This window comes from Plecotus auritus (genome assembly GCF_963455305.1).
Source record: "Plecotus auritus genome assembly, chromosome: 5".
NCBI lineage: Eukaryota > Metazoa > Chordata > Mammalia > Chiroptera > Vespertilionidae > Plecotus > Plecotus auritus.
Genome location: NC_137776.1, coordinates 67,360,442 through 67,377,634, shown reverse-complemented (window position 1 = coordinate 67,377,634; position 17,193 = coordinate 67,360,442). Strand labels below are relative to the sequence as shown.

Sequence of the window (17,193 nt, the reverse complement as noted above, 5' to 3'; positions counted from 1 at the left end):
CCCCTGGTGGTCAGTGCACTTTCACAGCCAACCTCCCACTGCCAGCTGCTCCCCCCCATCAGCCCTGATAGGGGGGCCGGCCCACCAATCTCTCATGGTCCCTCCCCCTGGCCGGCTGACTCCCCCTCACAACCCTGATTGGCCCTGATCACCAGTCAGGTCGAGGGACCCCACCCATACACAAATTTGTGCACCGGGCCTCCAGTAGTTTATAACTGAATGACCTCATCTTAGTTTTTAACTTCTTTACTCTGAAAGATGAGCACCTTGGTCATCCATACTGCTATGGACTGAATGCTTATGTCCTCCCCTTGTCCCCCAATTAAAATGTTGAAGTCCTAATCCCCAGGGTGATGGCATTTGGAGGAGGTGCCTCTGGAGGTAATTAGGTCATGAGGGAGGAGCCCCTATGAATGGAATTGGTGCCCCTACGGGAAGAGACATGGGAGAGATGATCTCTCCTCTGCCATGTGAAGACACAGCCATCTGAAAACCAGGAAGAGAGCCTTCACCAATGACCTAACCTTGCTGGCACCCTGATTTTAGAATTCTGGTCTCTAGAGCTATGAGATATAAATGTTTATTGTTTAAGGCTCCTATAGCACTTTGTTACAGCAGCTTTAACAGACTAAAGCACACGCCCTGGAATTCCAGATGGACTTTGTGGTGCTGCACGCTCCCTCATTACCATTATTAAGATTTGCCCATTGGTCCTCTCCTTTCTTCCTAAATGGAGATGCTCCCTCTTCTTGTTCTTTCTAATTTCTCTCTGTGGTAATAGTCTTTCTTTAAGTGATTCCTTCTACTCACATAAATTAAAACACTGAGAAGGCTAACCCCTGTTTTGTAAAACTACTGTTTGGAATTCTCTGGTATTTTTTAGATCGCCTCTTATTCTAAAAAAAATAACTTTGCTTTCTAGCCTGCTTTAGCCTGCTTGAATAATGAGGAAGATAAACTTAGCTGTCTGACCTTATAGGCCAGAGACTAGATATGCCCACACTCTCAATGCCATGCCAGGTGCATTTTTTTAATTGGATAGAACTGTGTTGTTTTCAAGGCCACCAGCGAGATAACCACTAAGCGCACATAGGGCTGGCTCTTTAATAAAAAGGGAAGTTCTGCTTGTAGGCTTGCTTAGAATTAGAATTCATTTTCTCTAAGCCCACCGGTGAATAAAGTGTAACTCCAAACTCTCCGGCATTGTTTGATTATTCCGGTTCTCTGTAACAACACCACTTCTTGGAAAATGCCTCTGAACACTACACAGACATATCTTGGAAATAATGCAGGTTCAGTTCCAGACAGCCGCAATAAAGCAAATACCACAATAAAGTGAGCCACATAATTTTTCTGGGTTCCCAATGGATATAAAAGTTACATTTTTGCTATACCATAATCTATTAAGTATGCAATAGCATTTTGTCTACAGGAAACAATGTATACACCTGAATTTTAAAATATTGCTAAAAAAATGCTAACTAACCATCACCTGAGCCTGTGGGAAAAATGGCTCTGATAGACTTACTTGATGCAGGGTTGCCACAAACCTTCAATTTATAAAAAACACAAGATCTGTGAAGCACAGTAAATAAAGCATAATCATAATAAAACAAGGTATGCTCATACCTGTATTACAGCATTGACCTGTCTTAGATCTGCATACTTTTCCCCTCCCTAGTAGTTCTTTGTAGTTCACTCTTTCATCACTGGCCATAAAGAATACCATACCTTCCGAGCTGGATGTTCCAACTCCCAGATTTCCTCCTCATAATTCATACATGTGTAGATAAATTTATTACTGACAGGTTATTTTTCAAGTTTTGGCCCTGTTTAAAGACTCTCAGTAGCAACTATGCCTGTTAAAGTAAACCTAGCCAAAGCCTTGCTTTTAAGATACTCTACAATGTGAATATGCCACATCTTTTTAGGCTTATTCTTCTAAAACACTCTACAGATTTCCTCTGCTACAGATAAAACTGACAGCTCATGGCTCCATGAATATGCTTTGTGCGTTCTTGTCTCCATTTCAATAAGTTGACATGCAAACATGGCAAATAGATTATTTTAAAAATGGATACCAGTGAGTTTACTCATATCTCTTCCTAACCTGTCTCTTAATGTAGATAAGAAAAAAAAAAAAGTTGAGTGGGGAGATATAGATCTTTAATTACAAGTTGTTTGTCTTTGATTATAATCTGATTATTTTCCATATATATCTTTTCTCCCAAATAAGACTATAAGCTTTTTGGGGACATCATATGACTTATTCTTTATATTTTTCAAAATATGGAGAGCATATAAAAATATTCGCCATGTATTTGTTGAAAGGGTACATGGATGATTAAAAAATGGACATCGTGCATTGTATCCTTTGAGACAACATACCTGTTATTTACCACGTAAGCCGAGTTTCCCCTTCCCAAATGAAAGCTCTATGGTAAACACCTGAAAGCCTAGACAAATAGAAATTAAGCTGCTCCCAAATATATCTGAAGATTACAAGGCACTTTGGGATGCTCTTCCCGTTTTACCTTCCAGCTCAATTTTCATCTGGAAAGCAACATCCCACAAATGGCTATAGCAAGTAGTAGATGCCAGGTGGGGGAATCCTGCCATTTATAGCATGAGCTGCTAAGCTTTTTCACAAAATTTCCAGGTTTTCTTGAGACTGGTGATAACTGCAAGGATAATGCACATTCTGTATGCCAAAATATGTGAGTTAATGTGTTAAAGGAAACGTTTATCTCTTGCAAATGACAAGAGAAGTTTTGCCAAATCTCTTCAAGTTGTGTCTTTTCTCTTGGCGATTTCTTGGAAAGAGGATGTCCTGGTAATGAGAATCACATGTGGTTAAAGAGACCTTTATGAACTGATGCAGGCCTTACATGGCCACAGTTAGAGGTTTGGGGGATATTGGATGTTGACATAGTTTTGAGAAACACCCAGAATATACTTTAAAAGGTGATCAATGAAAAATGTGCATCCCCTAAACTAGGTCTACACATCCAATGCAAAGTCATATGGGGGTGTGTATCCAGTCACCTAGAAATTACAATCCTATATGATATCTTAGTCCTCTGCTTCTCATTCACTAGACCACTTTATAGTAGTGTGTGTGTGTATGAGTGTGTGTGTGTGTGTGTGTGTGTGTGTGTGTGTCTGCACATGCGCATGTGTGCATGTTTGTCTCACTGAAGGGGCAATATAAAATGCTGAAAATTAGGAAACAGTTTAGAGAAAAGCCTATCCTGATAAAAACTGTCCAAGGCTAATATTTTTTAGGTTAAATTCCTGAATAACTGAAGCTGTGGACAATCACTCTAGATCAGTGGTTCTCAACCTTTCTAATGCCGCGACACTTTAATACAGTTCCTCATGTTGTGGTGACCCCCAACCATAAAATTATTTTCGTTGCTACTTTATAACTGTAATTTTGCTACTGTTATGAATCGTAATGTAAATATCTGTGTTTTCCGATGGTCTTAGGCAACCCTGCTAGCGGTTCTCAACCTGCTGTAGAGCCTAAGACCATCGGAAAACTGACCTGTGGCCAAAGCACATGGGAAAGTGAAACTGTTTGGGTAGTTTTGTTTGTGGACTGTTGGATGCCACTACACTGCTCCTTGGGACTTAATTTTGCTTTTATCTGCCTTTTTTTTTCTTCTCTGAGTCAGATCTTCCCTTTTCCCACATTTTACCTTTTCTGCTTCCTTTGTTTTCAGTAATACAATTCTAGATGCCTGGAAGTTAATGTGGCTTGTTAAATATTCTCTGCACAGAGCCTGGAGAAAAGTGCTATATATGTCAGGCAAATAATGATAAGGAATCAAATTTCACTCTGTGCTTTCCCCTCTTTCTGGTAATAAGTTATGTAATAAAGTACTAAATGATAAATTGGCAGCCTGGTGGGGTGAATGCGCTTCTCTAAGTGCCTTGTGAACACCCTGGGAGTGACTTAGGTATGGGGAAGAATAAAAGCCAATAATATATGTCAGCTCTGAGCCACTTGAGAATTCATGTCCTGAGAAATTTTAGTGAAAAAAAATCTAATGACTCACCTACAATGGCATTTGATTTGCATTAAAAAAGAGATACATTTCTGGTCTGGCTGCTCTGGGAGGCAGTTCAAAGCTCACAAAACCTTTTGTATCTTTAATTTTTGTTCATTTCCCATTTACAGTGGATACTCACTAAGTTCATGACCCTGCCTGGAAGGAGAGCTAAATTAAGAGCAAAAGTGGTCTGGTTTGTACCTCTGAGAGCTTTGTCAATGTAAGAAACATCCAAACCTGTAGAGAAATTTTATGAGTTTATTTGAGCCAAACAGATTACTTATGCTGGGAGCTAGATCTCAAATGCTCCAGAGAATGGCAGTTTTGTAGCTTATTTAGTACATTAGAATCAAAGGGGAAGATGTAAGGAAGGTGCTTGAAATCCATTGACAGTAGATTAAGGAGAGCAAAGCTGGGGAATCTCTAGGATTGGATAAAAGGCAAAACTGAGAAACACATACTTTTTTTTTACACTAGTGGGTGCAGGATAGTTAATAATTAACATTTGCAGCACATAGATGTGGTATTTGGGGAACAAGACAACAATGAGGCATTTTGTGTTCTTGTGCTCTGATGATTTATTTTTTATTTTTTTACATTTTTCCAACAAGTATTTATTACTAGTTAAGCCATGATTCAGGATTCTAGGGTGGGATGTACCCAGGCCCCCGTTCACCTCCCTGGGAGAAGGATGGAGGATGCCCAGTTCAGATCTTCTCAGGAAACGTACCTTCTTCCTGGCAGTCATCCCAGGCCAAAACCCAGGATATGGGGCACAGGGACTTGAACACAGGCCAGTACCATTCACACACGGAGACATCACCCCCTTTAGCAGGCATTGCCTTCTCACAGCAGTGGAAGCCCAGGTAGTTCTGCCAACAGTTCCTGGTCTGGTTCTGGTTGGGGAAGCGGCTGTCAAAAGGAGCAGTCCGGTACTTCTTGATTTTGGTCTTGATGTCTTCTGCCATGTTGCTGATTCCTAAAGATGCCCCTGAAGCTGCTGGCAGCTCAGCATGACCTTAGCAAAGAGACCTACTCTGGTGATGTTATACTCTGGTGCCTGCGATTGTGTCTTCAAGGGGTAGAAAAAGGAAATCTCTCTGACATTTCAAAGCTATGTTATCCTAGATACATAAGAACAATGGACAGGGCTCACTTTCTATAAAGACTGACCTTTGCTGAGGAAGCCATAGGCCTGAGATGTGACTACACACTATGACCTGCCCAAGTAGAAATTTTGATCACACCATCACCCTGAGGTCCCTTTTGGTTATGGAGCTTGTCAGGCCTGCCATGTGGTCTCGCTGTGCTTGTCAGGGTTATTACATAGCCCCCTTTTTTTGTTCACAGCTTCTGTAGCCCAGCATCACCAAAAGCGACCCTTACCTGAAACCTAGCAAAGGAGTTCCCTCAGATAGCTAGCAACCTGCAATAAAGGGAAGCCTGCTATCTGTCATGCATTGATAATCCCAATTTCCAAAGAGATATAAAGTAGAATTCCTGCGAGTTGTTTACACTTTTGTTGAAAAATACGTATGCACATTTAGAAACAATGGCACGGTCTATAACAAATTTATGGGAATACACACAGAAAGACTAGGGAAAGTAAGATCATACGGGCTGCAGCTATCAGAGGGAAACCTCCTGGGGATGGTAAGATTTGAGCTTGGCCTTCAAATGAAGAAGGGCTCTGGCTATGACGGGTGAGTGTGGCTTGGTAGAAAGAAAAGGGACTTTGGAAACATATTGTCCTGATTTGAATGCACTTGGCTGCTTATTGACTGTGTGACCTCAGACTAGTTGCTAAACTTTTCTGCATCTCAGTTCTCTCCAGAGAAAACTGGGCTGAGGTGCATAATAGGTGCTGAGTAAGTCATAGACATAGTTGGTGAAAGAGCTTGGAACGCACATTAGGCAACTGAAAGAGTAGACTGAGCAAAGGTTTGGAGCACAGGGGAACAGGATCTGTGGAGTGGGCCTGAGGCTACTGATTGGCTAGAGCAGCTGTGGGCAAACTACGGCCCGCGGGCCGGATCTGGCCTGTTTGGCTGTTCTATCCGGCCCGCGGAGCCGAAAGAGCACAGGGTTCTCTTGCTCTCCCCTCTGCTCCTTCACCAGCAGCAGTGTTAACATGGCAACGTCGGGAAACACGGCCCAGCTCCTTCTTCTGAGTGGGCGGATATTCAGTAGAAGGAACAACCTCTCAATCTTCCAGAGGCTCCTTGTAATGCCCGCGGTCACGTCCCTCGACATCACCCTGGGAATGCGAAGTCACGTTATTGTGGTGATGTAGGGAGACACGCCCCTGGAGCGCACAGTATCAGAGCATTAGTTAAAAAGGAGATCAACAACACTGTTCCCACTGAAGTTGATGTTTTAAAGACCAAAAACCTTTCAACCCAGTCTACATTGCCATCTACATCTACATCTCGGGCATAATTTGGAAGTTGCACTAAAGAAAATGTTTAATTTACTGTTTACACATTTTGTTCTTTTCTATTTGTTTTAGTTTTAAATTATTTTATTATATTTAAGTTTAATTTGAAAGGCTTTTGTACCTTTCCTTTGTTAGGCAATTTTATTTTGCCTTTGCCATCTTCAATATAAGGTATGTTATTGTGCTATGATTCCTCCATTTTTTGAAGTTTCAAATTATAATAATTAGTGTTTACATTCTTCTTGTTAAAATGTTTGAAATGAATAAAACTATTGAAATAAAAAAAAAAGACCGTACCCTTTTATGTAATGATGTTTACTTTGAATTTATATTAGTTCACACAAACACTCCATCCATGCTTTTGTTCTGGCCCTCCGGTCCAGTTTAAGAACCCATTGTGGCCCTCGAGTCAAAAAGTTTGCCCACCCCTGGGCTAGAGCAAAAGGTCATCTGGAGAGAAGTACAATATAAGATTAGATTATGGTGGGGGTGGGAATAGAAAATGTGAAGGTCAAACCATTTCAGAGTTATTTTAGTTAACTGGAATTCAGTTAACCAGAGCACTCAATTCCATGGTATGAGGGAATTTATTATATACATTGGCATACTCCGTTCTGATGTCACCTCCTTCCCAGATCTGACAGGTATGAATTGTGTGTGTGCTCCCATTACACTGCATTGCAATTGCCTTTCCCATGGCCATCTTCTTCGCACAGTGAGCTTGTTTCACAATGACAGCTCAGACTGTGCCTACTTTATGCACTGTTGTATTAAAGCACTTAGCAGAGGACCTGGCTACTTATTAAGCACAGAGTAGGTGCTTAATAATTATTGATGGGTGGGAAGAAGGAAGGAAAGAAAAAAAGGAGAAGGGAGCGAGGGAAGGAAGAGAACTAATCGAGAAGCTGAGAGTGAGGGGATTCTGGTATGAGGAAAAGGGTTTGAGGCTGATAGGTAAACAGGGAGTGATTGTTGACCTTTTGCAAATTTCTGACTTTGGGTTTTTGTTTAGAATAGGTGAGGAATTCAACTTTCCAATATGTGATTGATTGAGAGGAACTCTACAACTGCTAGGACATTTTTCTTAAAAGCCTGCTTCTCCTTTTTTTAATTTTAATTTTAATTTTAATTTTTAAAAATTTTTTTGCAGAAAGCACAACTGCTAAAAGAAGGGAAGTCAACAATTTAAATAGTCATTTCTTGAAAAAAAGTGAGCAACCAGAGAGGACCGCTTTCAGAAACACCAGTTTACTAAACCTCCACTCCTCAAATATACATTTAACACTGATTCTAAAATGTGGTTGTTGTATTTTTTTTTTCCATATTTTAACATCTCTGCAATCAGGATGAATTTTATATGCAGTGGCATATTATAGTTATAATGGCCATGACTCTTCTTTCTTCATCATAAATGAAATAGTTGTGCATCTTTTAATCAATAATATCGTAGATAAGATGAAGAAGCTGAGGCCTCAGCCAATTTAGGAGTTTTCTGAAGGTTACCCTGTAATCTGGTAATGGAGGTAGGATGAGATCTTCTTACTCACAATGCATGACTCCATTCTCCTGATAGTGCTCCCTTCTTTCTCTAAATAATCACACATCATAACTGTGTGTACTTAATGGTAAAATTGCTTTTCTCTCTCAGAGATAATAAGCAACTCCATTCCAGGACTGGGAAAAGATCACATAGGAAACCTAAATAGCAAGAGTTTTTAATGATTCGTGTGGGATGCAGGAGCACTCATTGTTGGTCTGACTTCTGTGAAAGGTAATCGGAAGACGTTTGCCACCAAATTGGTTTAAAGAGACTCAGTCCCACTCCTGTGAAATCAGGGGATGCAGCAGGGACACCATGGCAACGCACATTTCCATTATTGTTCTCCTGCCTCTTCTCAGCCCTCAGGGCTTGTATAATGAGACCTTGACTCCCCAGACTGGATCGAATTGTAACACATTTTATTGTTCAGCGACTATTTGGATTTTAATGCCAGCATGCCCTGGATGGCTTCGCCTGACAATCTGGAAGCCTAAGGGAAGCAAGTCTCTTTATATTATGCATGATTTGAGAGGCCCACAGTCAATCAGACCTGCTCCAAATAATGAATGGACAGATACATGTCTCTGTAGGAAAGGGAGATTTGGAACCCTGAGGTTCGGTCATGCTATTTACAGGGAATATCTTGCTTCAGAACACTCACTCAGCTACATTGAGCTGTTTCCCACATGTGTCTATTGTCCTGGCGGAACAAAGAATAGTTTATTTCTCATTCTAAACTTTTGCACACTGAAAGAACAATGGCTCTTGTGCGCTTGTCATTTCCTCTCTGAGCCACTTTGTGGAATTTATTATGTTAAATATGTGGGACTAAGTCAAAGAAAATTCCTTAGAATTTGCCTGGAATTGGTAATTCGTTTTGGGATATTTTCCTGGGGCTTTTATAACACTATTGCTCATGGGGCCTTGAAATTTTACAGTGAATGTTTCTCTGTGTTACACCATGATGGCAATCTGCATATCTTGCTCTGTGGTTGTATGTATACCACTGAAATTTCCCAGTTCTCTGGAGAATTTAGTAATTCTTCCAAGATTAGACTTAAGGTTCTACAAGATAATTAAATTATCCTTTAAGCAACCAACTACTTTCAAAGGAAAAAAAAAAAAGTCACAATGCAGGATTTAGAGATATTTAAATAAATAAATAAAATATTTAGATATGAAATAAATGTATAAAATACTGAGACACATCAAAGATAAAAATCTTCTGATCATCCTCTATGGCTGTCATCATTTGTACTCATTCACTAATTAGTTACTTCTCCTACATAAATTTATAGAAATAGTTAACATTTGAGCCCTTCTATATGCAAGAGGCAAGCTGTTGGGACTTTATTCTGTGAGTCAGAATTTAGAGAACCTGAGTTATGGGCATTGAAATTATAATAGATTCTCATTGGTCTTTTTTCTGTCAAAGTCTGTTTTGTGTGTGTGTGTTTTAAATTTTTCTGAGAAATCTCTCTTATCAACTTCTCTCCTCCTTAGAGTGGAAATGAGGAGGACTTCACATGATCCTGCTTCTCTGATCATAGTCAAAGGTTGACAGAAGACTCAAGTTGGGTCTATCAGGGTCCCTTCCTTAGGAAGTGTGAAATTGGAATAAAAAAAATTCAGCTGGTTTTTGGATAGCTGCACCTGCAACGTGTAAACTAGGGACCTGTTGGCTACCTTGTGTTTCCTCATATGGTTATTGATGGAGAGATAGAAATATAGAGCTGGAGATGAATAAAGGGTCTGTGTAAGGGGAGCTGGGATGAAAGGTGGGATGTCTTTACTGATAGTGTCAGAGGCCCTGTCCTGAAGCATAGCTTAATTCCTGTCCTTTTAACCTCATACTAGATTTTATCTTGTTTTTTCTTATTTAATCATGAATGGGTTTCTGTTACCCATAACCAAAAGTCCAAAGTTACATAAAATAGGTATTTAATGGGCATTGATATCATAAGACTATCAACTGTAGAATAACCCAAGTACAAAAAACATACTATTTATCCTACTTCTAAACATACCGACCATTTATCCTACTTTTTGTATTTTTGAGTTATCCACTTGACAACTTTTACTGAGCACTCACTATATTAAAATAATTGGAAAGAGCAGTCAAAACAAAGATACTTAATACTTATATATTCCCTGTCCCAGGGGATCTTGTAATTTAGTTGAGAGAAAAAATGCATGGCCGAAAAATTCTTAAGTATACTCTGAAGCAACAGCTGGATAAATCCAAATTAAACAGAACAAACTAATTACAGAAATGCTGAGGGGGTTACAGGGTAATGAGCAGGTTCTAAGAAATGATCTCTAAGGTCTCTTTCAGCTACAAAATGCCACGAGGTTGCATACAAGTCATAATTGGATAAGGCAGCACTTAGCCATAACCCCCAGCCTTAGGGAGCTTGAAGAAATCAGGCCAAAGACAAGTCGAGATTTGATTAAAACTTGTTGGAAATGCTTGTTGGAAATGCTTGCTGTTCTGGGCTACAGCAGATGCTTTCTTATAGGACAGCAGCAAGGGGACTCCTGATAGGTTTGGAATTTGCCCTAAAGAGAGGAAGGCAAGAGATGAAAGATGCCAAGTTCTCATCTAGGCAGCTTTGGTGAGGAGAGAAAGGGGAAGGCCACTCTTGCCACATCGTGTCTATGACTTTATGATGGTTCCTTAGGTTTGTTGAGGCAGGGTAAATCAGCTGTACTTCTACAGCATCTCAATATGAGTCTCAAGTCAGCATATATGTGATATATATATATTTAATTATCTTATTTCCTTTCATTCACTTTGAATATTCTCCCTGAAGATCTTCGTTTTAAGTAAATACTATGGAGGGAGGGCCTTGGCATTATGTATTAAGAGATTTTGATATGAGCTCTACAGCACCATAAACAACTAACTACATTTTTGCGATTATCAGACTTAATTATAATGAGATACTTATTTATCATTTTTCTCTCCCTAAACTGTAAGTTCTTGACCACAAGGAATATAGCCATAGGGAAAACATTTTTTTCTCTCTTGTTCTTAGCACAATAGCTGATACCTAATGAGCCCTCAATTGAGGCTGAATAGTTGAGGAATTAAGAGGGTGGGCTCTGAAGTCAGATATTTGGTTTCCAGTATTGACTCTGTAAATTTGGATGTGGATCCTTGGTTAGTCTGGAAGTCGCTTTCAGTCTTATTTGTAAATGAAGTAATAATAGTGTGTACCTTATGTGGTTGTCATGAGGCATAGGATGTGATAAAGTAAAGTACCCAGCACAGTGCTGATATGGAATTTTTGGACTGGAACCTGGATTCTTTGTCCATCGGAGTCGAAGAATGAATCCACGGACAGATGGTAGTATAGCAAAGGTGGAGATTTATTGAAGAATAAGTACAGACTCCCACCTGGGGAGGGAGAAGGGTCCCACTGACTTCCTGTTTCTATGGTTTATAAAGGCTGCAGTTCCTGTGCCCTGATATCCCTTCTGATTGGTCAATATTCCCTTCCGAATTGGTTACTATAGTAACTCCTGAGGCCTTCCTCCCTCATTGTCCTCCTATTCCCTCTGGGTTTTCTTCCTCCTTCTTTATTTTGTAAATATAAATCTTTTTTGGCTACTTCCAGTCCCCTTGTCTTATGGAAATTTAACTGCACCTGGCTTCCTTGTGTTATGGAAATGTATCTTCTCCCAGTCTGTAGCCCTGTGTTTTTCCAGGGACCCCAATCCTAAAAATTTCCTAAGTCTGCCTATATTCCCCTAAAATTTCTGTTTCAGTGCCTGGTACATAGTAAGACCTTAATAAATGGTTGCTGTTTTTTTATTTATTAATATCTGCTTATCAAATAAACAAATGAATAGATGAATGGTTTGATAAGCATCCTAAGAGAGGTCTTACAATAAATATATATTTTAAAAATATATTTTTATTGATTTCAGAGAGGAAGGAAAGGGAGAGATAGCAACATCGATGATGAGAGAGAATCATTGATTGGCTGCCTCTTGAATGCTCCCTACTGGGGATCAAGCCCACAACCCAGGCATGTGCCCTTGACCAGAATTGAACCCAGGACCATTCAGTCTAGTCTGACACTCTATTCACTGAGCCAAACCATACAGGGCTACAATAAATATTTTTACCTAGAGAAATATATTGAAATAATCAGTTTTTAAAAAGCTCACTATAATTAAAGGTTGTAAGATTGCTTTCATCCTCTATGAGGATGAGAATTACATTTTCACCAGTATTATTAGAAAGGATGGAAACAGGGCCCCGCATCTTTAATTCACTTAGATTTATGTGTAGCTGGGAACACTGACATGCCTATGGGCATATGGCTTACAACGTGGAGATGGATGTTATTGCTGCTGAAAGCATCCCTGAAGCCTAGAGATAGCCCTAGCTTTCCTCTGGATGTTGTGACAAGCAGATCTGCAGATGAAAGATGCTATTGACAGAAGCTGAGTTGTCAAGCACATAATGATAAGCTTTTTGTCATTCAAACTCTCATTCACTTGGAGGGTGGAGGAGGGAGAATTGTCTTTTGTATAGAAAGCTATAATACCGAGGCATTCTATGAGCCAGAGTCTGTGGATCTTATCACTAAACTTCCTTAGGCCTGCAACATAGAATGAGGACATCCTTTAATAGTGAAACTTTTTTTTATAGCTTCATTTGCAGCAGCAATGGGACTAAAGATTAAATTCTATCTCTGGAGCCAAGAACAAATAATTTACTAAAAGAGAAATCAGAACAGCCATTTAGCTGGAGCCATTTAGATGCTAGTCAAACTCACAAAATAATAATGGGAGGAAAAAAGGGAAACTGAGGAAAGATTTGGTTAATGTATTAGTTTGCTAGGGCTGCCATAACAAAATAATACAAAACTGCGTGGCTTAAAACAATAGAAACTGGTCCCACAGTTCTGTTATCGTCATGACCAGCTAGTTTGTTAATATTAATAGGAAGAAAGCAAAGGGAAGGAAGACATTGCAAGGATATCTGGGCAACTTCACCAGGAAGATGCAACTTTACAAAAAAGTAAAACTGCATTCCCTGAAAATCACTGGGGGAAGGGAAATGGATGCATGCACAGTGAGGTTGGAATTGTTAGGGGCAAAAATAGAATATTAGGGACTAGCTATAATTATAAAAATATTAATCATGCTCTGTTAACCATGGTTGTTTTGTTCTGATTAAAGAAAGCACATTCCCACCTGGCTAGGAGTTGCATGCAGGACCTGGGAGCTCACCTGGAAATTTGGTCCATCCTCTGCATTTGGGAGCTGCCTATTATCATGGAAAGATTAACAACCTTGTTGCAGAAACCAGAGGTGCTAACCCTTTACAAACCCTTGGTCCTTTATGATACGGGACTTTTTGGACTGGAACACATGGTGTTCCCTGTGCAGGTTGGCTTGTCCCAGGCTCTTTGTCCATTGAAGTTGAAGAATGAAACCACGGATGGAAGATAGTATAGTAAAGGTAGAAATTTATTGAAGAACAAGTACAGACTCCCGTGTGGAGGGGGAAAGAGGAGGAAAGAGTCCCACCAAGTTCTTTTTCCTCCTGGTTTATAAAGGATGCAGTTTTTGTGCCTTGATATTCCCCTTTGATTTGGTCACTATCGCAATTCCTGGGCTCAAAAGGTCAAATCTTATATGGGACATGTGAAAGCCCTCCTCCCTCATTGTTCTCCTATTCCCTCTGAACTTTCTTCCTCTTTCTTTATTTTGTAAATATAGACATTTTGCTACTCCCTGCTCCCTTGTCTTATGGAAATGTATCCTTTTGCAAGTCTGTAGCCTGTAGAGAGCACCTGGGAAGGCACATGAGCATTTTTTAAATTATTGTCAGCTGAATCCAGTGGCGTTGGCAGAGCCAGGTCCTGGAAACACACCTTGCCAAAGGCAGGAGTGTTGTCAGCTTGATCTTCAGCCCAGGTGCCAGGGGGTGGATTTTTTTTATCTAAATCCAGCCCTGCACCAGGAATTCTCAGGCCCACCCAAGAATGCACATAGTCTCCTTTGTCTTGACCTTTGTAAAACTTACTGGTTTTTGCAGTATAAAATAAACATGCTGTATTGGCTCTGGGTCCCTGTCTCTCCATCAGAGGACAGTGGTCCTACCCAGCCCCAGCTTTTTCCTTCCATTTCTGTGTCTGTCTCTTTCTTTCATTTTCTCAATCCCCAGCCACCCCTAGTCAGGAACTGGACCGCTCTCTAGCCACACTGGAAGCAGAAAAGAGAGAAATATTTACAGTAGCCCTTTGTGTTTTTTCATGGCCCCCTTCATTGAAAAAATTCCCTAAACCTGCCTATTTCACCTCTAAAAATTCCTATTTCATTTGCATACCCCCAGGCCTTTGCAAACCCCCAGCCCACATTGCCCATTTTGCATACCCATTCTTATCCCTTTTGCCTACTTCCCCATTTAATCTTTGTCCTTCTACCCAATATAAGCTGCTGGCTTATGGAGAGAGGGGAAGGAGAGCAGATTTTTGTGAATAATTTGCTGCTTTCCCATACTGCAGGCAATGCTGGAATAAACGCTCATCTATGATTGAACCCTGTCTCTGCTTAATTGGCTCAAGTAGTGACAGACAGCCTGGACTCATTGATTGGTTTCAGAATGATGTAGGAAAGGTGCTTGCTTGTCAATCTAACCTTGGAACAAAGATCATTGGCTGGGAAGGTGGACCCCAAAGCAAATCTTTGAAAATCTGGGAATACATAATCTCCAGACAAATGAATTCTCTCTCACTTGTTCCTCTTGCTTCACTCCTGCTTCTTTACACTCTCTTGCTCCATGACCCATGTTAGCCCACCATGTGGCCCTAGAACAGCCGTGGGCAAACTACGGCCCGTTCGGCTGTTCTATCCAGCCCGCAGAGCCGAAAGACCTGAGGGTTATCTTGCTCTCCCCTCTGCTCCTTTACTTTGAATTTATATTAGTTCACACAAACACCCCATCCATGCTTTTGTTCCGGCCCTCTGGTCCAGTTTAAGAACCCATTGTGGCCCTCGAGTCAAAAAGTTTGCCCACCCCTGCCCTAGAAGCTACATGGCCCATGGCCATGCGGACCCCACACACAATGGACTACAGCTGAGAACACAAGCTCAGCTAGCTAGATGCTGGACTGAACTGTGCAAATATGGAATGGGCAGGGGCATTGATTCTAACTCGGCTGAAGACAAAATGGGGCTTTTTCCATGGTGGGATGCAGGGAGATAGGGCCTTTGAAAGTCAGGAATTTAATTCCACAAAACTAAAATTTTCCACAATATCTCATCCTCCCGTGAGGTCCCCAGGAAATTCTTATTCCCGTGGAACCCCAAGAAGTCCACTTCCACCAGAGAGCTCCCCACCAATTACAGAAGCTAGAATTCTGAAATGAAGGTGTTTGAGGGCCATGCTCCTTCTTGTCACTTCCTAGTTTTGGTGGTTAGCTAGCAGTCTTCAGCATTCCTTGACTTTAGATGTGCCACCCCCACCCTCCATCTTCATATGGCTTCTCCATGTGCATCCTCACATCGTCTTTCCTCTGTGTTTGTCTGTGTCCAAATTTCCCCTTTCTATAGGACACTAGTCATGTTGAATCAGGATCCACCCAACCCCACGACCTCATATTAAACTTGGTTACTTCTATAAATACCCTCTTTTTAAAACAAAGTCACATTCTGAAGCAATGAGGCTTAGGTCTTCAACATATCTTTTTTTGGGGGGACACATAATTAAATCATAGGAGGTAATCAAACAAAGCTTAGGTCTTCACATATTTTGAAGGGCTCATGCTTACTGCATTAAGCACACTTTATTTAGGCTCAGGAAATTTTCTCTCTAATTAAGTGTTGTGAAATGACCAACTGTAAAAGAAGTCAGCTTGAACTCTGGGATATTATAGGATGTGAAGGAGAGGCCCACAGCAAAGGAACACAAGTGTTTGTCTTAACAGCGGGGAGGACAAGTGAGTTAATCTTTCTTCTGGGCCTTGGTGACCTGGCAAGGGGACCACCTGGGTACTGTCACAGCTGCTCTAACTTCATAACACCTTCTAGAACCAGGCTGGGAGGAGCTGCTGGACATCTCTGTGAGGCAGTGGGGCCTCCTTGGTTCTGTAGGACTCCTTACCACTTCACATTTCAGTCTTTTCATGGGAATGTGTGGGATGGTGGATGGGAGGGTCTTCTGGGGTGGTTCTGAGTTTCCCCCTATGTACAAATATACCACCAATCTCAGAGGTGGTTGTGAGAATTTTGTGAGCTGTTGTGTTTAATGCTATTGATACAGTGTCTACCTAATAAAAATGGTCAACCACGATTTGAGGTGAATTTTTTAATATAGTCAACTATGAAAATAATCAAACTAGACTGAATTTAAAAATCAAAGAATTTTTTCAGTCAATACTTAGAAAAAATTATCAAAACGATGGTGTTTAAGAATGGCTGTTTAGGACAGGCTAAGGGGTCTTATATTCTAAGTAGATTCTAATCTTTTAAACATTATAAATCACTGCACAATTATTACTTATTACCCATGTTGTCAATATGAAAACTTGCAAAATGAATGTAGGGAGGTGATTTAAGGAATCATGTGTTGATAGATATACATTGAAATTAAAAACAAAAGTGACCCTTTCAAATTTCATTAGTCTAGTAAATTTAATGAGGAGGAAAATAGTGCTTCCCATTTTATAAAAGCAGTTGTGGAAAGTGGAAGTTTCTCAGAAGCGATGTAAAAATCAGGGTGATTTATTCTTAGCCACAACCTTAAAATTTTTGTCTTACTACCATGTTCTCTGTATTTTGGTTAATTAAGGCTTTATGGATTAAGGGGTTTTTGTTTTCTTTAGATGGAAAGTGCTATTTAGAAAAGTTATTGAAACGATAACTTTTCAATATTTAAACTAATATATATTAGTATTATTATATATTATATATATAAAATGCTGTCTCACCTCCATATAGGTTGATTATAAAAAATGTCAGTAAGATAGGAAATGAGATATGCTGACAGAAAAAAAGAGAACAAAAAAGATAACTATAGGGAGTGGGCTCAGGGAAATGCTCTCATTTTAAACTTCCTGGATAAATGCTCTACAATTTCCTGGCCCCAGGGAGTGTACTTTTATCTCTGCAGTTGTGTGTTTTCTGCAATTTGACTATCA

At 40.2% G+C, this 17,193-nt stretch overlaps 1 protein-coding gene across 1 annotated transcript; it reads right to left on the bottom strand.

Annotated features, from left to right (window-relative positions):
• Positions 1 to 4,762: 4,762 nt before the first annotated feature.
• Positions 4,763 to 5,023, bottom strand: LOC308249715 (cytochrome c oxidase subunit 6B1-like; the record flags this gene model as incomplete). Its single annotated transcript, XM_080671464.1, has 1 exon — positions 4,763 to 5,023. One exon carries the CDS (start codon positions 5,021 to 5,023, stop codon positions 4,763 to 4,765), a length of 261 nt encoding a protein of 86 aa, XP_080527590.1.
• Positions 5,024 to 17,193: the final 12,170 nt, after the last annotated feature.